Source organism: Fringilla coelebs, assembly GCF_963513975.1.
Source record: "Fringilla coelebs genome assembly, chromosome: 1".
NCBI lineage: Eukaryota > Metazoa > Chordata > Aves > Passeriformes > Fringillidae > Fringilla > Fringilla coelebs.
In genome coordinates this window covers 32518565-32542586 of record NC_140028.1, presented here as the reverse complement: position 1 = coordinate 32542586, position 24022 = coordinate 32518565, and the positions used below count along the sequence as shown (strand labels likewise).

General features: G+C 39.9%; 1 protein-coding gene across 1 annotated transcript; it reads left to right on the top strand.

The window, feature by feature from the left end:
• Positions 1 to 1397: 1397 nt before the first annotated feature.
• PI15 (peptidase inhibitor 15) lies at positions 1398 to 21521 on the top strand (the record flags this gene model as incomplete). The annotated part of the gene is made up of 5 exons (XM_084210156.1): positions 1398 to 1670; positions 16915 to 17033; positions 17238 to 17370; positions 17536 to 17651; positions 21386 to 21521. 5 exons carry the CDS (start codon positions 1398 to 1400, stop codon positions 21519 to 21521), a joined length of 777 nt encoding a protein of 258 aa, XP_084066282.1.
• Positions 21522 to 24022: the final 2501 nt, after the last annotated feature.

Genomic DNA, 24022 nt, shown 5'->3' with positions numbered 1-24022 from the left:
TTCAGGTAACAGCTTTGGGACAGCCACGGCCGCCCGGAGCTCTGCCCGTGCCTCGGAGGGCAGAGGGCGAGGGAGGAGGAGAAGGGGGCGAGCGGAGGGGGCCCGGCCCTCGGGCAGCACCCGTGCCGGCCACGGATGGAGCGGGGCCGCTCGCCGCTGCCCGGCGGGGCCCGGGACATCGCGCTGCCGGGCGGGGCAGGGCCGGGCCGGGCCAGCCGAGCCGGGGGCACGGCGGTGCACGGGCTCCGCTTCCCGGGACCGGGACAACAAACTCAGGTTTGCAAACTCTGCGCTCCACGCTGCGCCGTGGGGCCTCGTGGAGCTGCGAGAAACAGCGCTTCCCGAGCCAGCACGATGCTCGGGAAATGAGGGAAAAAACCAGCCACGGAGAGAGAAAAAAAAACAAAAGGTAGGAGATGCCGAGCGGAGAGTCTTGCGCGCTGCCTCTCGGTGCTGCACCAGGCGGGGTGTGACCGAGCCCCCGAGCAGCCACCCTCCCGGTGCCACCCAATGGCTGCCGTGCGCTCGCACGGCCCCGCCCGCCCGCCCCGGCCGAGCGGGACCCGCCGCGACACTGCCCGCGCTGGCTCGCACCGGCGCTAACATATAAAGGCTGTCAGCAGCTCCTCTGGCCAGAAGCTTCACGAGCAGCACGGTTTTGTTCTTTGGGGGGTTGTAATAAGAGACACTTCTTCACAAAGGTTCATATCATCACATAGGAGAGTGCTATATATACTGGGAGAACAATAGACTCAGTTCTTTTTTTCTTGGTATTATCCAGAGGTAAGCCATTCAGTTCCATAAGTTTGCTTTGCATGCAGTTTTATCAATGCTCATCACACTTGGTGAACTTAAGATTTGAATGCTATTTCTGAGATGTCCTGCTTTCATGTTGTATATGTTTCCTTTTGCCTACTGGTTTATCTCTGCCACATTGTGTCAAAACACTCCATGCCTATGGGGTGGGCATAGCCTTGGAAGTATTTTTAATTTTCAGTGGAAAACGTGATGTGAGGTTTCTTGCAGTCTCCCTGTTTAAGATCTGCAGTGTGGTTTATGGGCTGGTCGGGTGTGATAGCACTGTCACTATTTTAGGAATACTATGAGCTCTGACCATGTACTTCATATTGATACTTCATCTGGTGTGTTGTAGTGAGACCATCATCACTTAATACAGTTATTGAAAATTGCTCAGCAACACGTGTTCTGCCTGGTTTGTTTTTATGATTGAGCTGACAGAATGATTTTTCTGATCACAGACTGCTTGTTCACTTTGTCTTGCTACACAGATGTACAGAATCACATCTTTGGTATCTTCTCTTCTACAGATTTGCTTTCTGCTGCCCTGACTTAAAGCAGAATACCTCTGTGGCCTATCTGTCTCCTTTGGCCCCAAAATGACAGTAATTGCTGCAATCAGTTGTTCTCTCTTATTTTCCATTCTCTGTGAAACAAGTGCATTAGTTTTATCCAACTCCACTGACCTATTCCTGTCAGACAATAATTTCACTGACATCAAGACAGCTTTGGCAGCTCATCTGGACTCTGCAAAAATTCCCAAAGCCAGGCGGAAGCGCTACATTTCACAGAATGACATGATTGCCATTCTTGATTATCATAATCAAGTCAGAGGCAAAGTCTTCCCACCTGCTTCCAACATGGAATATATGGTAAGTGAACTGTTTATTTCAGAGTAAAACAAACTGCAAATCAGTGATCTGATTTTCTTAAACAAACTCTAATGCTTTAGTTAACTAAATAAATTTTTAAAATCTATTATTGCTTACTAAAATGTTCTGTCCTTATGTTTCTCAAGCTGCATTAACTTCAGCAAGCAAAAGCTGAATACTGAACTCTGAACCTCTTACTTGCCCTGTTCAATTTTCATTTCCATGTGTAGTCCCAATGAAATAAGTGAAGTGGGTAGTTAACTGCTTGCTGGCCTAAGGATGTGATCACATGCAAACCAAAGTGTTTAAAGGGCTGGTCATTAGCCACATAGTTTTTGTGGAGTACACTGAAAGTCATTGCCCTGATCTGGGCAAAAAGACACCCAATGAACCTTTCTAATTTATTTCACACATATTTTGTATGAAAGCGATATGGTAAGACTGTTTGCAAAGTAATTAGTCTGATGCACTGTTTGTCTCCTGTTCATGTGTTTTTCTTACTGCATGTTGTTTGTGTACACCTAATACCTTCATCTTTCCATCAAACACAATGCTGCTCTTTAATGTTTCTCTAGTATGTAGGATTTCAATGTGCTCAAACAAAGTATGTGGCAGGCACATTTTCTCCTTATTGGAAAATGCTTATAGGAAATATCTGTTCCTGAAGGTATGGTAGAAGTTACACATTCACTGTGATCTCATACTGCTTTAGCACTACTGGATAGAGCAGTGTTTGCTACTTTGTGTTCCATCTTTGCATACATGCATAATGTGGGCCTCTAATATTAAACATAGGTTCTCCAACAATTTTTTTTTTACGTTGTAATTAAGGTATTCACACTGTTTTGAAAGTACAGACAAATTGTGTCAGCACCATAAATGCCTAAAGACACAGTTTCTCATTTGACAGCAGACAGTTAATAGGTTTGAGAAACAGGACACCATCAGCTTGACATAAAAAGGGGATATCAGTAATAACAGCTCCTCCTTTTTAGCAGCTAATGACTAAAAATTTGGACATGTTTCTATCACAGATTTACCTAAATCTGGATTTCATCATGTAATCTGTTCAGCCTATCCCAGCAGCACCTCAGAATGCTGAGTGCTCTCAGAATATTGCAGGATGAAGACCATAGGCTGAGTTTGAAGTCTGGTTAAGTGGAAAGGTCAGAGACAGAAAGCCAGAGTGGTCAGAAGTCAAGCTCAGTCATCATTTTCACTGCTGTGCTCTCCACTGATATTTCCTTTGATTCTGTATAAATAAACTCAGTTGTAATGTCTGAGGGAATGGCAGCCTACCATACCCTTCCTTGGCTTGTGTGTTTGAGAAATGTGCTCCTGCAGTTTGCTTAAGGGAAGCCAGCACCCTGTCCTATTCTCAAGGGTTTTGTAAGTGCAGTGTTCTTAGCCTGTTAAGTAAAGAACCTTGTAAATAGAAAGCAAGCTTTCTGGATTTTATTGAACTCATATACATAAGATGCCAAGATTTTATCTATATTGGTGGGTATTCTGCTGCAGCTTTGCTGTGACATAGATACAAAATCAAGATTGAAGTCATGCTCTTTACAGCTGTTCTTTTCCTCTTCTCTTCCTTGCCTTTCTTACTCTTGCTTTTGCCAGTAGCAAACAGACATAGGATGCATCTGTGCTCCTGGCAGCATCAGCCCCAACAGTAGTCTCGAGTGCAAGGACTGAAGGCTTTCTTTTACATTTGGTTTTCCAGTCTGAAAGTACCTTGTGACTGCATGCTGCAGAATTCAGATCAGCACCTCAAGCTATGTAGGTAATGAACCAGAGTGTAACCTGAGCTTGAATCCCCAGGGGGCAGCCACCCCTCTGCCACCAATTCCCTTTTAAAATTGTCTAAGTTCTGTGTGTGTCCCATGTAACTACAGAGCAAAAAATGCTCAGTGAGGAACATCCCACATGTGTGCTCTGCCATCTGCATTGTGGTCATGGCACCATCTGTGGAACTTCCTACCTGTCTGACTACAGAAGGATTTTGGTAGGGAGGCCTGGAAGATGCCATGGTGTTGTAAGCTGTACTGAGACTGGAAACACCATTATCAGTAACTGAGCTTGCTTTGTCCATTCTTTGGTCTCTGAATTATTTCAGGGTGTGGTGCAGCATCTGTTGTGTCTTACAGGGACATGAGGTTGCTGCTGTCATATAAAAAAAGATCTTATGTTTCTCAATAATTATTTTCATAAATAATACAATGAACACATTGTCATTAACAACAGACAATGTGCATTTGTGTTTGAAAGAACCTTACAGAGTGTGTGTTCCTTTCCTGAATACTATGGAAAAGTTCTGGGGTAGTGAAGAAAATGGCCTATCCCATTTTCTCTAACAATGACTAAAACGGATGTCACATGTTAGAGAGCTAGAATTGCTTACAGATGCAGTAGATTGTGGAAATCTTTTTAAGTGTGTTGAAACAGAGAAAAACTAACCAGTTTTGAAGCACTAGAAAAATATATTTTTTCATCTTTGCGGTGTTCACTGTCATAGTAAATTGTGTTTTGTTGTTTTTTCCTAATTCTTTTAGGGGCTGTTCTACTCATTAATTACTGTATCACATTCTCACTTCTGTTCAGTTCCATTTGCTTTTACTTCCCTGGTGGAAATAAAACCCCTTCAGGGTTTGGTTGCATGGTTTGGTTCTTGTGATTCCAGTTCTCCACACCCAACCTTTTTTGGGGCTCTTCTACTTGACACATTCTGTTCCTCACCCTGATACAGTCTGCTTCTCTCATGTTCAGTGCAGTTACAGATACTTCACACTCCTTGGGCATTATTCTCTCTGCCCTTACTGTCTAGAAGATTTATGTACTGTAGGACTTTGGATGAGAGGTCTGGGAGAACAGCTTTAAATGCACATGGATTAGGCAGGGGAAGTTCAGATAAGCAATGCTGGGAAGTGTCCTAGTTCTCTTTGGAGGAGGTGGGTCTGAGTGCTGCCCCAGCCTGTTGTTGCATGCAGCCCCCCATGAAAGCAGACAGCTGGGGTGTCAGACATGGTGGGAGGCATTTTATCTGTCTCCAGTGAAAGAAACTGGTGTGTCTTGTGCCAGTTACACTTTGGTAAGTCTTTCTGTTCAGACACTGGCGCCCAGTGTGTTAAAGTAGTTCTCCTTTTGGTTCTGGTTCTGGAGGTACTGATGCCTTGAGCTGGAAGTTTTTCTACAGGTACAAATCTAGTCAGTGTGTAAGTGCATGAAAATGAAAGAAAACAAGAACTTCCGGGCCTGTAATGCAGAATTAGTGAGTCTTTTTTAAAATTTGGACCTTTTTCTTCCTCATCCTGAAAAAGTCTTTGCTTGTGCTTTAAAAATTGAGGGCATACCTGCAGAAAGAAAAATGACACCATACTTCTGGCCTGACAAAGGGTGAAAATTACCTACTTGTCTTTGCATATTTTTGGTGGAGAAAGCAGAAAGATTCCATAAAATTCATGATTCAGAAAAAGTGAGGTGTAGAGTTGCCAGCAGCTGTCTAGTGTGAAAAGTATGAACATCTGTAGTTCCAGTGGAAGCATGTGAATGAAGAAATGCCTTTTTCTGAATGCTAATTCCATACTATAGAGACCTGTTTGCCTTTCTGGAACATCTCAGCTACTTGGTAGGACAGTAAATATTTGCAAGATATTGCCAACTGAAATTTGAGTCTCGTAAAAAGTCTTTTAATGTGCCTTGCTACTATCTTTAGACTTCCAAAACATTCATTCATGAAGTATCTGTTCCTATGAGGATCAGAAGTTATTTTTACCTTTCCTACAGTCATTCCCACTCGAGGACACTTTCTTCAAAGTCTGTATGGTCTTTGTTGTATCCCACATCACTGTGTTTGTGCAAAAGCTGGTCAAGCAGGTGCCTATGTGCAGACATGCTCTTTACAGCTTTGCATGCAGAAGCTGTAATTGATAGAAGTGGGACCCGATGAGCACTGAACACCATCCTCCATGGCATTCTCATGCATAATGGGAAAATCTGTTTTATTTAAGAGTTCTCTAAGGTGATCTGAATAACTTGTTGAAGAGCCATAGCAAAGGCCAGTCATGAGTAGTTTCACTGCTGGCTCTGCGAGGATGAGTCCTGAGCCAAGTATGGGTCAACATAGTTATTAGTGGACTGGCAGTAGCATGTCTGAAGTATAACGGAGGGGGCAGGATTGCACACTCAAAAACATGTTTGTGGAATGCTAGCTGAAGATCTTAAGTGCAAAAAGTGCTTTAGATAAACTCACACCTGCTGATTTACCAAAGATGTTCAGACAGAATTTCAATTCTTTTTTTTCAGTAACTGCACTTTTATATTTGGGAAAGTCTGCCCCGGTTGAATTTTGTCACTTTGACTCACTTTGTAGAACTCAAAGTAGTAAAAGGTTTCCAGACTAGCCTGAAATGAGTTAATTTAGTTACCCAGGAGTTATTTCATCTTTCTCATGAGCTGATGGCACAGGAACTGGAAGAGAATGGAGAATTTCAGCATATTAATTTCTAGTAAATCCACATAAAAGACCATAATAGACTAAACAAAGGAAACAACCTATTGTTGTAGAAGAAAAGTAGTTGTGTTCAAAAAGAAGGTCCTGTAGTCCTGTGAAGGAGTCCACGTGTGTCCTGCTGGAAATATGTACACTCTATGTGGCTCAGGAATGTCTCTCTTTGCCAAGGTGAGGTATTTGGATGCTTTCCATCCCAGAAAATTTGCAGGTAACTTCCAAAGTCAGGTCAGAGAAGCAAGGTATAACCCAGTTAGTGCTCACAAATGCAAATAACTTTCTTATTATTTCACTTCTAAGTGTGAAAGTCTTGATAAAATTCTTTTGCTGTCAAGGTGGTCTTAAAAATATTCTGTGAATGTGCAGTAAGTGATGGGTAAGACAAAGTCAGAAAAACCCCGGCAAATGTACTTCGAGTTTTCCAAAGTTCTGCTTAATACCGAAAGCCTTTTGTATGGACATGGAAAGAGTGAGTTAGGTTTTCTCTCCAATTCAATAGCATTTCTGATAAATAAACTTCTCAACCTGTTTACCTATTGTGGCTTTTTCTTTTTACTCTTTTCATTGTGGTTTCTTACAGACCATTCTAAATCTTTAAGGACATTTTGTTCTTGAGTCATTTGCCCTGGCCTATTTACATGGTCCCACTGAAATCATACATGTCTGTGAGTAAGGATTGCAGGGCTAGTTCCTTCAAGATTTATGTCTAATGAGTTGGATAGAGTCTCTTAATCCATGTACTTTATCCCTGGCCTGTTGCAGGACTTCCTTCTGCATTACATACATATGGTTTTCATCTTGTCTACTCTTGAACACATACAGTGATGCTGTCTCAGTCACATCTCTTGGCAAATATTTTACCTTAGGAATAGAAATTATTTCCAAATGTCTAACCTAAATATTTCCCTCTAAAGCTCAGATAATTAATCTTTATATGCATTTTTAAAAGCCAATAGAATTTCTGTCCTTTTTCATTTCAAAAAATTACCCTTTTCATATTTACTGACAGTTTTCTTGGCATTAAGATGCATATTATCTTTCCTCAATTTACATGTGCATGTCATTACAGTACCTCTGCATATTAGATCAAATTACAGTTGCACTCCATTTACAGTTCCTCAGTTAAATTAGTGAACAAGACCCTTAGATGTCAAAGAAGATTAGGCCCATCATTTTAACTGAGCATGTCTTACTGCCATAATGCAATGAAGAATTTAATGTAGAAGTTACTGGCAGCCTACTTTTTCCATTCAGCCCTTTTCCCTTAAATCCTGTATACCTAGTGAAGTTTGAAATAAAGTGACCAGATGATGAGTCAAGGTGCAAAGTTCTTGATGTGCTTTTCATCATGCTAGAGCACAAAATAAATTCAAGTGTAGTCCACCTCAGTCTTCAGGCAGATGGGAGCTCAAGATACTTGGAGGTTCTCCAGTGTGGGCCTCCTGTCCCAGTCTTCCATGGCTCTATACTGGGTATTTACAAGTGAGGCAAGAACAAATGAGAAAGGGGTACAATGGTGGAATGTGCTCACTGGTTCCAGTTTCTGCCTCCTACCATTCAATTTTCTGTTTAGCCAGTTAATGTCCCTTCTGCCTAATACCATAACCCAGCGTCAGGAATGTCTGGAGATCATGGGCAAATGAATTCTGGAATAGTGATCCTCTCAGAAAATTAAAATAACATGGAGGGAACTGATGTGGTTCACATGGTTACAGCTAATGGTGTCTGTCTGCATCACAGCCTGGAAAGGAAGCAATTGTTTCACAGCAACAGCAACTCAGCCTTTTTCTGCAGTGGAGGCACAACTTGGCAACTGACAGAGAGAAAACAGGAGTAAATGGAGCTTACTTTCTTCTGATTTGGGCATAATAAATTTACCTAGCTCTCTTTTGCCTCACAGGTGAGTTTAGCCACTTACATATTCCCTAGTTCACCACTGTCAATAATGCAGCACTGAACTGCTTGGCTATCACTGACATGTAGGGTATTGCCCATTTTTCCTGCAATTTTGTTGACAGAGAGCTAGGAAAGCCTGTTCAGTCTCAGTAACTGGTGTTCCTCTAGGGTCAAATCCAAGTGGATGTTACTGACAAAAAGTACAAAAGCCATCAGTTATGTTCTGAGTGAGTGATAGAAGACCTGCTCAAGAGTTGAACGGAAGAGACCCTTCCTAGAAAGCACTACTTGAAAAATCTGAAGAACTTCCCCAAAAATGCTGTTGTTGATAAAATTTTGTGGAAAAGAATGACTGTGTTAAACTTGCTTTGGTACTAGAGCTCTGTTCCAATGTTTTATGCATAACAATTTTAAAACATCCATCTTGATGGTGTTTTAGAAAAGAATATTTACATTATTTAAATTTAGTATTAGCAGAAAGCCTTCTAGGAGTTTAAGCAAACAAAAAACAACTTAGTAAAGTCTCAGATAGAAAAGCAGCCTGCCCAGAGGCCTCAGAATTAGACATTCCTTTATTATTAAATGTAGCACCTCTTGAACTTCTTGGCTAAAAACAGAGACAGGGCATTTTTCACAAGAATCTTGATCCAAAGTACACAGTACTTTGTTTCATACATGAATGGAGATGATAGTAACCTTATTCCTCTCAATGTTTTTGTCCTCTTTTTCTATCTGAAGAGATAAATACTCTATCACAGGTCTGTGAAAAGGTGTATCCCAGAGGCAGGGAAAGATGAAAGCCCCAGGATAGCCCCTTCTTGCTTTTTGTGCACAGAACCTTCAGCTCATGCTCCTCTGTGTATGAATGCATCTGTAGGTGCCCTGGGATGGGGTTTGAGGTCTGTTTAAATGAAACTGAGATTTGCACATCTATCTATCTGTCAGTGATATCTGTTAATCTGTATCAAGAAAAAGAATCTTAAATTGAGCTTTCTTTTTCTGAGAATAAAGAACTATTGTTCTTATTCTTTATTCTGCAGAAAGAGGAAGCTTCTATGTGTTTTCTTTTAAGTCATGCTGTCATATCTTTCAGCTAGAGCTACTTAGAAAATAGTAAGTATTTTCTTTGAAAACTTTTAAAGAAATTAGGAACATTTTTCGTTTTGATGGAAAGCTTCAGTGGCTAATAACAAAGAAAAGCAGAATGTTTTTTTTTTTCTGTATGTAAGAGAAATGAAACACCACAAAACAAATACATTTTCCCTCACGTTTTGTGTTTCTAAAAATATACAATTTTTTCTGATCTTATTTAAAATGATAGAGGTCATACATGTTCCTTTTAAGACTTCTGACCAATTGTCAGGGTGACACGGAGCTAGAGTTCAGTCCTTTTTGTTACCACTTCTAAGATAAGCTGTTGCCAATTAAAATATGCCTTGCAGTAGGTTAGAAAAGCACTGAATATTTTAAGATATATAGCTGTGATATTTAACTTTTCCAAAAGCTAAACTAATAATATCATATCAGAGAAGCTTATTATTATTAAATCTGACAGCATACCAATTTTCTTTATTTCTTATTGTCTGAAAGCCTGATGCCAAACATGAAAGGCAGTTCAGACAGCCTTTAGGAGAAACAAATTGACTACTAACAGTGGTAAAGCTTCAAATTATAGCACTTTGTGTTTGCACCACATGGACACAGAGAAATATAAACTTCTATGTAAAACACAGACTTGAATTTTCATAAGAAAAGTATTTCTGGCAGTGAGGTTTCTTGGGAATATGTCTGGTGATGCCTGGATTAAGCCAGACCTTCTAATACTGAGCTTTTCAGAAGTGTGACTCAGATGTTTGGAGGTTTGGATATATGAGAGTAAATTTGCTATAAAACATTGCACAGTTTTACTTTGAGTTGCAGTGGATTGTTGGACAAGCAGCTTGATGTATTAACCCTCCGTTTATTTGCAGAAGAATGACATACAGAGCTGTGATTCCCATCCAGATATTTTTCTCCAGAGGGTAGACTGGAAATTTTCTGTGTAAACTTTCTAATTATTACCTGATGCCTGTGAGAAAGTACCTGCATATGTGGTAGGCACCAATTACAATATATGTACAGAAATTTCTAACAGGTGGCTGTTGAGATAAAAAAAGCAAAAACATATTCTTAGAGAGAGAGAGTCCAAATGATCTCAGAGCCTAAATAAATATATAAAGTTTGCCACATCTCTCTGTAAGTTCCAATGAGCTCATATGTTTTCATCACACAGTATGTATTGAAACAAGTGGGAGCAAAAAGACGAGGCTCTGTCAGTCGTTCTGCTGTAGAAGCAGGCAGGCAGAAGGGCTCTCGGGTTGTTTTACTAAGCTTTCTGCCAGATTTGGGGTAGTGGACGTGGTGGGAGGTCCTACAGAAAATTTCTGAACTTGAAAAGGCTACATGTCTGACTATGTGAAAGAGAAGGGGAGCAGAGGACTCCTGTGTGCCCTGCTGTGGGATTTGAGACAGCCGCCGCACGCGCCAGTGTGAGCGGCGCAAGGCTGAGTGACCCGCGAGGACAGGACCTGTGTGCTGGAGGGTAGCAGCCTACATCTGCTAATCCACTCTGGGACCTGCAGGAGCAGCTGTGGAATGCAGCTGCACAGATGGGCTGGACATGTCAGATTTCATCCCTTGGCTTCACAGTGTTTTTATCACAGGAAGAAATTGCTTGAGTCAAGGTTTTCTTCTTTCTCGCTTGCTGCCATTCTGGAAATAAGAGCTTTTGATGTTCAGCTAGGCTAACAAAGAGGAGCAGGGAGGTACTGGAGAGTAAAATAATATGTTTGAGGTGGAAAGGCTAATTTTTTAACTGATCACTGCTAAAAGAAGGTTGTACTGGCCGTCTTTCTGAGATGCCTATGAATCGCTGTAGATCTGTTGGTGTGAAATAACAATCTGAATATCGCTAATATGAATCCACAGTAAACATATATAAATGAAAAACAAGATGCCAAGACTGGAAAAAAAATGCCACTTTTTGTTGCTTCAAAAATATAGCAGTGTTGCCATGCAACCCCCTTCAAATTGTGTATCCCAGTGTTTCATTTGCCATCTCTTCATGTGACTGAACTTGTGTTAAGAAGCTGTTGCAGAAGGGAGTGGTTAAAATAGTGAACTTCACTCGTTTGCTCTGGATTTGTGTTCACATCTCTACCCAGTGTTTGTCACTTCAGCTATTAAGTTGGTGGCAGCCAGCTGAGGGTCTGGCACTATGGGCAGGGGCCCTGACTCAGGGAATTCCTAGGAAGGTAGTGAGTGACCAAGGTGTGTATCTTTTGCTTAAAGTACTTGTTTTACCATTGAGAAATATGCATAGTATTATCTTAGCTGATATGTCATTTTAAAAAAACCCACAGCAAACAGACCAAACACAAACAGGGAGGCACTGAGGGCTGCTGCTGGTGTTTAATAGCCAGAACAATGCTCTGCTGAGGTTCTCTTGTGCTCTTTTCCAGTTAGGAGGGCTTCTCAGTTACTGGCAATAAAAATGCGCTGGGAAAGATTAAAGATCATGATGGCAAAAGAAGAATTAAAACACAGGTTTGGATTGCTTGAGTGTTTTACAATGACCCTTAGCACAGTCCTTAGGCTACCAGGTAAAAACATATCTTTATGGATTCCACAATTTGCCAACATCTTCTATCTCACAATCTGTCTGCTGTCAGGGAAGGAGCAGTCCTACTTACCAGATTTTTTTTCATATTGTCTTTGTGACAATGAGGGCTGTAAATTTAAGTGTGTCTATAAGCATCCAGTTTACCCACAGATATCCACACAGAATGGGAACATAGTGAATACAGTGTATGGCTGTGTATTCTGTTCCCTTTGCATTTAGATCACAAATTCTTGCTATCTGTTGCCATTAATAATAATTTTAGAGTACTTGCAGAGATGAGGAGAGGTCATTGTCAGTTGAGTGATTAGGTGTGTCTCCTAAGACATTTGTTGCGCAGAATGTCAAGAAAAAGTTGCTCCATTTAAATGATTGAGGACTACAATTCTGCCTGTGATGAAAATGAGCAGAACCATGTTTCTAAGTTCAAGCTGTACATAAAAATTGTTATGTGCGCAATTCCTCAAATTAAAACCAACGTATCAAAGTAGGAAGGGAACAGCCAATTATTTTTCAACAAATGTTGTGTAAAGATCATTGTAATATTGTAGTTGTTTCTTTTCTTTTTCATCATCAAAATGTTTATTCAGCTTCATCATTGTTTTAAGATGTAAGAACATAGCTGTGACCAGGACCTCCAGTTCCAACCAAGCACAAAAGGACAACTACATCCTTTTTACATGAAAATTTTCTAAGAACAACTGAGAAACAGCTATAGAAGCAGCTATAAAAGAGGAAATGTATGAGGGAACAGTGACCCACAATTTTAAAAGGCTTTCCTTGGTGAAGGAAGCCCACTTCTTGGGTTTCAAGAAATTTCAATAAACATGAAAGAGATTTTGTTTTACAGTAAAACTCTATTGCTTGTTACACATTGTGGGGATTAAACATTTTACTATTTGTTTACAGAGGAAAACAAGCAAAATCTAGGATGAAATTCTGGCTCACTGGCAAAATTCCTGCTGACTTTATTAGTGCTAGGATTTTACTCCTAACTCTCAGAAGGCACATGCTGTGTGAGTACAGAGAACAACCCAGAGCTGTCTCATGAAGTGGTCTCAGATGTTGAAACTCCCCATGTAGAAACAGTGTCCTGTTCCTTGAGATGGAGTTTGGAAGTGTTGTTTTGCAGGGAGCAGTACAGAGAGCACAGTCAGAGAGCTTTCTAGGAAAACAATCTTTGGCTCAAGAAAGAAAAATAAATTGGCCAAAGGATGCTCATTTCAAGTTGTCAGTGGAAGTGTGGTGACAGGCTTTAACTCTGTTGTGGCTCAGTTGAGAAGTGGGGAGGTTTCCGTGCTGGACCAAATCAGTGATCTGGAGTTTGGGGGGCATCTTTAAACTGGATAGAAGGTGACTTCTTCCTCAACTACTCGCAGCCTAGCAAATGAAGATTAACTGTCCCCATGGAGTGGAAGATCATATTTTGGCACAAAGAGTTTGCATGGTCAGCATTTCAGGATGAGTCACCTTCTTAGAACTTAACCCACTGAGTATGGAAATATTTTTCCTTTTTCTCTTTTACAATTTTGTGTTCATGTCAGGCATCTTTATCAGATGTGTTTAATAGGAACACTGCATTGCCCATATTTCAGTTTGTAATTTTGTTTATCACTCAGTTTCTTTTAAATTCTTTGCTAATTAGCTTGAGTTTTTTAATTTCTCCTTGCACAGAAACTGTCCCTCTCACTTTCAAGTTACCTCAGTTTCTCTTTCTAGGATATATTTGCATTTCTTGGGATGCTTTTTATCTATGTACACATAATGAAGCCACATGGCTTTAAAATCCAAATGTCTTTGCTCTGTTCTCTTACATGCCCAGAACAGGGGTCTGAACTCTGATAAAAGTTAGTACAACTGTGGACTCGGGATCAGACTTTTTTGAAAGGGTGAACTAATGTCACTGCCTCTTACAATATTTTGGGTCATTATGAGATAATATTTTTCACCTTCAGCCTATATTAATTGTTTGCCTTTTTATAGAAGCATGGAATGGTTTGGGTTAGATAGAATCTTGAGATCATCCAGTTCCAACCCTCCTGCCATGGTCAGGAACTACACCAGTTTGCTCACAGCTCCATCCAGCTTTGAACATTTCCAGGGATAGGGCATCCACAACTTCTCTGGGCAACCTGTTTCATTGCCTCACCAACCTCACACCAAAGAATATCTTCCTAATATCCAATCTGAACCTTGCCTTCTTCAGCTTTAAGCCAATTCTCTCTTGTCCTATCACTTGATCCCAGTGCAAAAAGTCTCTTTCCAGCTATTTTGTAGGTTCACTTCAGGTGCTGAAAGACTCTATAAGGTCTCCCTTATGTATTCTCTTCTTCTGGTGATCCTCTAGAGCTATTCCTAGAAGGACTGAGACCACCTTTTCATCTGAAAAAATGAAGTAAATAAGGAAGGGGAGGCAATCAACTTCTCCCGTGAAACACAAGTGATTTATATAGCAGTAGAGGACTCTGTAGAGACTTTTCACTAGCCTGCTAATGAAGGAATGGAGGAAATTTAAAGATTCTGCATATGCACCCTTTCCCCTTATCCCTTAGTCAGTGTTATTTTCCTTCTTCCTCTTTGTTTCTATTTTTTTTTTATGTTTGCCAAAAATTTGATCTGTCCAGAGAGGGATCAAGAGTGAATAGATAATGGAAAGCAGAATGTACTATACATGACAAACTCACATTTAACTGAGTTAGAAACATTTAACTGAGTTAGAAACAACACCTGAGTTAGAAGCAACACCTCAAAACTTTTCCAATCCGCTGCTGCAGATGATTCCTGATAACCAGAAATGAAGCTGAGGAGATAAAAAAGTGAACTAGAAATGCCCTTGCTGTCCGAGGCAGGGACTGTGCCTTGCTTAGAGAGTGTTAATAGTGAAAACCTAGTCCATTCTTCACATTTTTTTCAGACACCTAACATGCTATTTTGCGAGGCAAAGCAGCACACAAAAATGTGCTGGGTGGAAGTCAGGATGCTGGCACTCTTTGTGCGAATACAGTGCACGTTCAGATTACTGTGGGAGTGCAGACAGGGCACTTGGGAGCAAGCACACAAACCTCATGCTCAGCCTCCTGGCAGGAGCACTCGTGCCAGAAGTGTGATTAATCCCAGCAAAGGAGGGTGTTTATGGGGTGTCACAGTCCTGGCAGAGCAGCCCCTTATGGATGCGCACCAGGCAGTTGTGTTTGGATCCACGTGCTGGATCCATGAGCTCCTCTGCTCCCTGGGCCTGGGCAGGCTCCAAATGCTGGCTGTGGTCCCAGCCTCTCAGACACACTCCCCAGGCACTCTTTTATGTTTGTACCTACTCTTTAAGCCCTCTTTTTGGGACCACTGCTGTACCACAGCAGGGATTATAAAGAGGTTTTTATACACCGGCCACATGCAGCTAGTAAACTTAATGGCAGAGATACAAAGCAGAAGAAATGTCTATGCACAGTTTTTTTTGCCTTGGGCTCTTGAGCATATCCTGGGTTTTGGATTTTTTATCTCCAACTCCTCCAGAAAACTCCCATAATTTTTCAGGGTTGAAGTCTAACTGTTCCCTGGAAAGAAGAGCATTCCTTTGTAGAGTGCTTCTTCTTAAGACTTCCGTCTTTTGTCCTTGTACTAGCAATTTTCTTTGACTCTGCCCTGGAAAATTTTCTGAACAGGTGTAAAATAAACCTTCTCTTCTTTAAGTGCCACCCATTTTGCCATCCCTAAGATGGTTCCACTTGAATGAAAAAATGATTTTTGTTAAGGAACCTTACTGGTCTCTATTGCGCTTCTTCATCTTTAATCAAGGATGTACCTTATCCACTCCATATTTGCTAAAGCTTGGTTCAATGGTCTAGCAATTTCATAACATTTTCTAAATACTGTCCTTCTCACTAAGAGAAATTTCACAAAGTACTAGAGACAGGGCATGAATTATTGTCCTAATCAATGACCTGTCTTTTCAGTCTTCAGGTTTGTGAAATTAAAATTGAATTCAGTGTTACAAATTATTATTAGGTCATAGTACAGAAAATATTTGTGATGTGGGCCACTTTCTCCTTTGATTAGTTAATTTCTGACTTTGCCTCTTATTTCATGCCTCAGAGAGCATACTCTTTATTTCATAACCACTCAAGATATATGGGTTTGTGTTTGTGTTTAAAAAGCACTGATGTTCTACATAAACAATTTTACCTCATTCTGGTCTGCCTTTTACTTGCAATTCACTACAACTATTGTGCACCTAAACACTGCAAGAAGGGAATTCCAAATATACATGTAATTCCAGAATCTACAGCCTACTTGGGCATCCTTTAAACACTAAGATATACTAGGATTTGTGTGCACTTGTAATGTAACAGTGAGATGTTCTTTATCAGGAGTTCCAGGGGTGCTGTAGGTTCTGTTGCCAATATCTCCATTATTTCTGAGACAGACAGGTTTTGCTGTGAAGAAAACAGCAGAGTTACAAATCAAGAATGTAACTGAGCAGGCAAAGCATATAAAGGAGACAGTGTTTAAGTTCACTTGTCATGTTCCAAACACTGGAGAACTTAAGAAGTCAAGTTGTCTGTTCTTACAGAGCTGTTATCTTTTTTATATCAGGCAGTGAGCAATGCCAGTTCCTGTGCAGAATAAAGTAGTGAAATCCATACTGTACCTGGAAATGATCCATAGTCTTTGCCTTTGTAGAATCCCTTTCTTGACCTTGTGACCTCAAATATGAAGAGCTGCCACACATTGGCTCTGGCTATAGATATTCCCAAGGTCCTATTTCAAGTGTGTTGGGGTTTTGTGGGGTATGTAATACCTATGCCGAATTGTTCTTCCCTGTGTAACTCTCCTTCACTTTCTATCTGAGTCCCAGCCAACATTTCACTCCTCTCCACACATGGATCTCATCAACGCAGAAGGGAAAATGGTAGGAGAATGCCTGTTTGGTGAAGGGCTTTTCCAGAAAAAAAGGGAGAGATCAGAATAATTTGCTTCCTCTAATGATGTGGGCAGGAATTCTGTCCAGCAATAGGGAAAATCCCGCTGGATTCTGTACATGCTGCTCCACAGTTCTCTTAGTTCCAGATCTGATGTATCATGATAGTATATTTGTGAGTCAAGGTACTTGCTCCTTTTGTTCTCGTACTATGATCATTATGTGCTTTTTTTTCTGTTTTACTGCTAAGGATACTTTATTTTGTCAGGTTTGGGATGAAACTCTTGCCAAATCTGCTGAGGCTTGGGCTGCTACATGCATTTGGGACCATGGTCCTTCCTATCTTCTGAGATTTTTGGGCCAGAACCTGTCTGTAAGAACTGGAAGGTAAGAGGTTACCCTACAAAGCAATTATTTTGTCAGCCTTTGAACAATCCAGATCTTGGATGAATGCAAGTGTCATCCAGTATTCTGTGTCTATATCTATTGAATATATCTGTAGTATTCTTTTAGCTCAAGAATATTATTACTTAATACTGGTGATGAGAAGAGAAATCTAAAAGGACATGTTTGTCTTTCTTTTCTTTCCAGGTATCGATCTATTCTCCAGCTGGTAAAGCCATGGTATGATGAGGTGAAGGATTATGCTTTCCCTTATCCTCAAGATTGCAACCCGAGGTGCCCGATGCGATGTTATGGACCCATGTGCACCCATTACACACAGGTTATACAAATTTCCTCTATTCAAAATCTCATGTCCGAAGCTAAACTTTCCTATGATGTATTCATACCACTGTCTCTCAAATAAATGTATGTGTATATCTATAGATATATGTATATGTATATTCCTTTTCAATTTGGACTTCACCAATAATAAATATTTATTCAGATGGTCTGGGCCACTTCCAATCGTATAGGCTGCGCAATCCACACGTGCCACAACATGAATGTCTGGGGATCTGTTTGGCGGCGAGCTGTTTACCTGGTATGCAACTATGCCCCAAAGTGAGTTGCTCTCTTTTATTTTTGTTTATTTTTATACTTTGTGCATGTTTTGGTCCTCTCATAGGACTGCTTACTCCTTTTTCGGCAGCATGACCTCTCTTTGTGCTTTTTCTGCGGGCTGCTCCTTTATTCAAACTTTCAATCTGAATATACGGAAATGTATGACTCCAGTGTACAAAGAGAAAAAGGAATCAACTTGATGTGTGTGGAACAAAACAAAAAAATGGTTTTCTGTTACTGCTGTTATTATTATTATTATTATTATTTATTATTATTATTTTCTTCCTTTGTGCTGACTTCACTTTACTTTGAATTCCTTATTTCTTCCCTCTTATATAGATAGGTGTGGTGGACTAGACTTCCTCAGGTAAGCAATCCTACTGTAGGTCAGGCTCTTGATTTATTGACAGGTGGGCCTGTGCAAACCTTATGAAATTCAGTAGGGCCAAACGCACCTAGACTGGATTAATCCAAGTATAGGTACAGTCTGGGTAGAGAACGGATTGATTACAGCTCTGAGGAGGATTTATGGGTGTTTGTAGATAAAAAGCTCAATATGACTTATCAGGGCATGCTTGCAGCTCAGAAAGCCAACCATCACCTGGGCTGCATCAAGAGAGATGTGCCCAGCAGCTGATTCTTTTCCTCTACTTTGCTCTCCATCTGGAGAGCTGCATCCAATTCTGTCTTCCTTAGCACAAGACACGGACCTGTTAGAGCAGGTCTAGAGGAGATCAGGGCTAGATTACCTCATTTATGAAGGCAGGCTCAGAGAGTTGGGGCTGTTCAGCCTGGAAAGGAGAAGGCTCCAGAGAGACCTTGTGTCAACCTATTGGTACCTAAAGGGGCCTTACAAGAAAGCCGGAGAGGGACTTTTCGTAAGGGCAGGTAGTGATAGGACAAGAGGGAATGGCCTTAGCTTAAGGTGGGTAGGTTTGGATTAGACATTAGGAAGGTGGTGAGGCACTGGAACAGTTTACCCTGAGAGGTTGTGGACTCCCCATCCCTGGAGGTATTCAAGACCAGACAGGACAGGGTTCTGAGCGCACTGGTCTAGTGAGAGGTTCTCTGCCTGTGGCAATGGGGTTGGAACTAGTTTGTCCTTTAGGTTCCTTCCAACCCAAACCATTTTGTAACTCATTCTTTGATGCATGTTGTTGCCCACAAGATACCTTTGCTTATGACCATGCTACATAATCTATAGCATTGCTTCCATGTGAAGTCCATCACCCTAAGCTCCATGTGTGCAAATCTATCTCGTCTTGCCTTCCACATTGGGGTCTGTTAAAATGCAGCTCACAGACACCCACAGGTGGCCATATATCACATAACTTGCAGAGGTTGGTGTTAGGTTGAAATGCAGAAATTAATTTCCTGCCAGCATTTCCTAGACATCATCCCAATCTTGCCTTTGGGAGCAGAATGAATCAGTAAAGTGTGGTTCTGGGAGAGCTTCAATTTGCAGTCTGGTTTGCACCACTGTTGCAAAAGCTGCACAGACAGTGTAAGTGGCTGCTTGCTCTGACTGTGCATTGGACAAAGAAACAGTTCTGTATAGGAACCTGAGTATAATTAACTGAGCATGTTTTCCATAAACTCTTGGTGGAGCAGGTCCATTTGTGGTAAAGAATATGCAAGAATATGTCATTACTCTAGCTGTTACATGAGTAAAAAGAATTTTTAAAGGTTTTGCAAATGAAAAAAAAGATAGGATTTTGTAAGAAAATTTACTTGGGGGAAAAATCAGCTTTGGAAATGGAGGAGATTTCTCTGTCCTTTTGTCTTTAATATTTACTGGAAAAGGATGGTATGAAGTGAACATGAGAGAACAAAGATTAAGCAGCAAAGACTCTATCTGACTTATAGCTCCTCAGCATGGATAAGATGAAATCAAAGATTCTAAGATATTTTTTTTCTGTATCCTAATTTGAAAAAAAACCCTTAAAATTATAAACTTTCTGGAATACTTATCTCATTTTCATATATATTAATCAAATGGATTTGTACATTAGGCATTTTTGGAAACTAATTTAGTGTTTGTGTATCAGCTAGCAATGAATTAATGACATATTTTCTGAATGTAAAAGTCCCACACCTTCTTGAACAGCTAACCAAAGGTTGAAGTTGCAAGCTCTTTCTCTGTATGAGATATTGAGCAGACCTTTCAGTCACAGGAAGTGGAATCACGGTTTTCACATCTACTTCTTGCAGGGTCACAAAAATTATATTGAGTGGTCTTCCCTGGATTAAATTTGCATTTCTAGATTTAATTGAGTTAAGGACATTGAGCTTAGGGTCCTTGGGCACACATGCAGAAATCTCTTTGCCACTCAGTAAAGTCTGTGTCCTTCTGAGTAACCAGCACATCCAGAGTTCCTCTAAAGGTGAAGGGAGTGAATATTGCAGCCCCAATCTGAGTTATTAAGATTGGAATTTGGCAAAGATGTAGGATTTAGAACTCCAGTAATTTCCACTGATGCCATGCTGTAACACAGAAAAATATTTATGCTTCTGAAATGAGCAAAATCCCCCTAAAGTTAAGGAGGATGATTGCAGTTTAGAAAGGCCCCAGATTATCTAGTGGTCTCACACAAATCTGCCATGTGTTGCATAGAAAATGAAGCAGAAAGCAGTTTTCAGCAAACTCTGAATTTCCATATCTGTTATCAGACTAAATATATTTCCTGAGCACTTAGTCTGCCGTACTCATTTGGAAGAGAACTAGGAATGAGCAAATTATTTGAGATTCCTACTTTCTTCCAAGGCACAACCCAGACCAGGGCTTTTGATCCAGTGTTACTGGCTGGGAGGTGAGGAATGACAAAATGTTTCATAAATAATTGCATTACTCACTGCTATTCCACGTCACATGCAAACTAAAAGAAAGTTCTCTGCTCCGTGAGACATAACATTTAAATAAAAATCTAATTTTAACTTTCTGCCTACATCATGAGTGTTACATGATTCTCTAAAAGTCTGTGGTTTAAATAAACCCCTTTAAGTTTGGATGTATTTTTCAGATGTTCCTAGATGTTTCAGAGTTACCTCTTTTCATATGATCACTCTCCAGACTTTTTACTCCTTTATCCCTAGGGTCTATTGCACACTTCTATTCACCAAACACTCTACTTCTCCTCCCATTTGCATCTGTGAGACCCCTGGAAATGCCCCAATCCAGTTCCTTTTAATAGTTTTTATCTCCCTTTTTCACTAATATGAATTCAGCCTCAGAGCTTCACAATGTGAATCTAGGCTGGTGCAACCTCAGGGTAAGGGTTTCACTCAGTTTGTTTTTCCATCTTCAAAGCACAAGCTTTTAAGATAACTGCCAGAGAAAAATGTGCCCAAGAAAAACCCTGCACCATTGCTTATTTTGCTGTATTTCGTAAATATAGATCCCCAGTAAAAAATACTCTGTCATGGGATCAGAGAATCAGAAATCACTTGGTTGTAGCAAAAGCAAGAAGACTGGGCCTTCCTCACTGAGACTAAAGGATGTGGAATGGGTATTACTGGCCTGGATTCTCATGGTCATTTTCCTTCTCTTTCTTGGGAATTGCTAGGTCAATGTTTATCAGTAAACTGCAGCAATTAACTAATGTCATGTTTTCAGTAACAGAGCATTTATGGGACGTCAGTGGAAACATTAATTACTCAAAATAAGTATGGTTGATGATTTTTTTTTTCTTCCACTCTGAAATTATTAAGCATTCTTTTTAATTTTTTATTTTCAGGGGGAATTGGATTGGAGAAGCACCATATAAAGTTGGAGTTCCGTGTTCAGCTTGTCCTCCAAGCTATGGAGGTTCTTGTATCGACAATCTTTGTTTCCCAGGAGTAACATCAAACTACTTATACTGGTTCAAATAAGTTAAGGTTAACATTATTTTAAAGAAAACCCACAGATGAGTAACAAGAACCTTGTGTATTGAATTTTGCACATATTATATATAGAGAGAAATTGTAATAATACTATGATATTTTCATTTTGTATGCTTTTGTATAATTAGCTTTCAAAGTACAGTATAATTTGGTTTTAACACTTTGGGATTTAAGACTCACATTATCCCTTTCAGATTAACATTTTGTTAAAGGAGAGTAAACTCATTTTAATCTTAGAAAGTGTAGCTTCCTGAAGATTAGATTATATTAAAAGCACATCAGAAGATGGAATATTACTTCCTTTTAAAAATAATAACTCTAGAAAGAGAAGGGTCATTGTTTAATACTGTGCTTTAAAAATGGAGTGTGACATGCAAAGGAACAAATTGTCCTCACACTCCCAATGGTTCCTCCTGTTTACACCTGTGCTTTCACCTGCAATGTCAGTGGGACACTGAGCAGAGGAAAACATATGTGCAAGAGAAACTGCAGGATATTACCTACCTCATGCACAGCATCAATTCATTTATGGTGTTTCAAGAGTTCAGCACATGGCTGCTGCTATCACATATCTGTGTGCAGACAGGAATATTAAAGAGAATGAGGAACCACACTGACTAAGATGCAGTGGCTGTTAACTCACGTGCCTAAAGTCTTATCCAAAAAGATCGCTGTAAAAATACTGGTATAACAGCACAGCTTGACTCTACCTTCCTGTATTTCTGAACACAGTCATACTTCTATAATGGTGCTTTGCAGGAGAATGTTCATTCTTTTACAGGAAGAAATATATTGCTACAAAGCAATATACATCCATACGTGACATCCATAGTGGTTTTTACACTATAGGTTTACCAGTATATATATTATCCCTCTGACTGAAATTCAGTTGAGAATCAGGAGAGATCAGACCTAAAAACAGGTAGGAAGATTTCTAAATAAAAGACCTTATGGATCTTTAAAATTCATATAGATTTGTTGCAAAAATTCCAAATTTCTAAAGCAATCACCAATGTCCATTAAACATATATTGCACTGTTTCCTGAAAATATCTGTGTGCATCATTAAAAACCAAATATCCCAAAAAGCTTTCTGCCAAAACCTGAATGCCTTATGGGTGCCTAATAGAGACCTTAAAACCAAAATAATACACAGATGCTTTTCTTGAAAATCAGATTATTAAATGGAAGAGATCAAATGTCTGCCACTGTTACTAGGTCATTGAAATAGCCTTGATTTTTGGCTTTATGTTACAGGGCAGCATGTACTCCACTTTAAATATAAGTGTTTAGTCTGCTTGCACTGCTACATTTAGACTTTGAAAAGCAATACTGAGTAGAGCAAGTGGAACAACAGAATATATTTTCACTAGAGCTACATATGTATGTATCTTTAAGTCACTAATTCAGTCTTTTTAGGGTATTTGAGATAGTCTGTCGCCAGAATATGAAGTAACGTGCTGGTGATATAAAAAGAAATATGAGAATTTGAATTCTTCACATTAGTTATTATTTTTCTCCAGCAGGATATCTGGGACAGGCTGTATAGGTTATGAAATGTAGCAGCCCCTCTCTATCTATCTGTACTCTGATCCCTCAGAGAATGTCAGCAGCTGATCTATGGCTCTTCAGTTATTTCTGGTTAGTGGCACCTCTGTATCTGACAGGACAAGAACTAGACAGGCATATTGCCTTTAGATGTGTCCATGCTGTAAAAGAATAACTCTCTGTAATATTCTACTTTTATCCTAACAGGTACAATATAAACATTTTTCCTTTTGTTTTCAAAGGAGTTTGGACTTGAACAGTACTCAATCAGTCAAATACTTTGGCAGAGTAAAAGCCAGTCCTGTTTTGGGAGTGAAAGACAACCTCTTTGCATGATCTGTGTACACACTGAAGTAAATGAGACAAAACTACTCGGTGGGTGACTAGACCCTCAGCCAGCACAGGTTTTGACAAACATGCAGGTGAAAAATGCATTTTTGTTCTGCATAAGAAATCTTCTATAAAGACAGAACAGTTAAAGCAGTGCATCTAGCCATTTTCAGTATTTTAATTTTGAAATACAAATAGGAAGCAGAGCATAAGAAAAAGTTCAGGTTAAGCCATGAAGCCTACAACAGTAGGTCTAACAATAAAGGACTATGCACTTTGAAACTTGCAACTCGTATGTTGTATGGTACACTTTCCAAACAGGACTAGACATTGTAAATTAATTTATAATTCTGTAATTCAGATGAAATTATTATCACGGGTATATATGTTATAATATCTGTTACTTTTTAAGTTGCTACAAATACCTTGACTTTGTGGAATATTTTGTTTTCTGTGAATATAGAAAACTTTGCTTTTAACAAACAGGTATGCAGGTTTTTTCACAACATCCCATAATGGTGCTAGGGATTAACTATTGTAATCACACTGTAATTGACAGCAGCAAAATATGATCTCGAAATAAGCTATTTCATATGAGCAGCTCTTGATAAA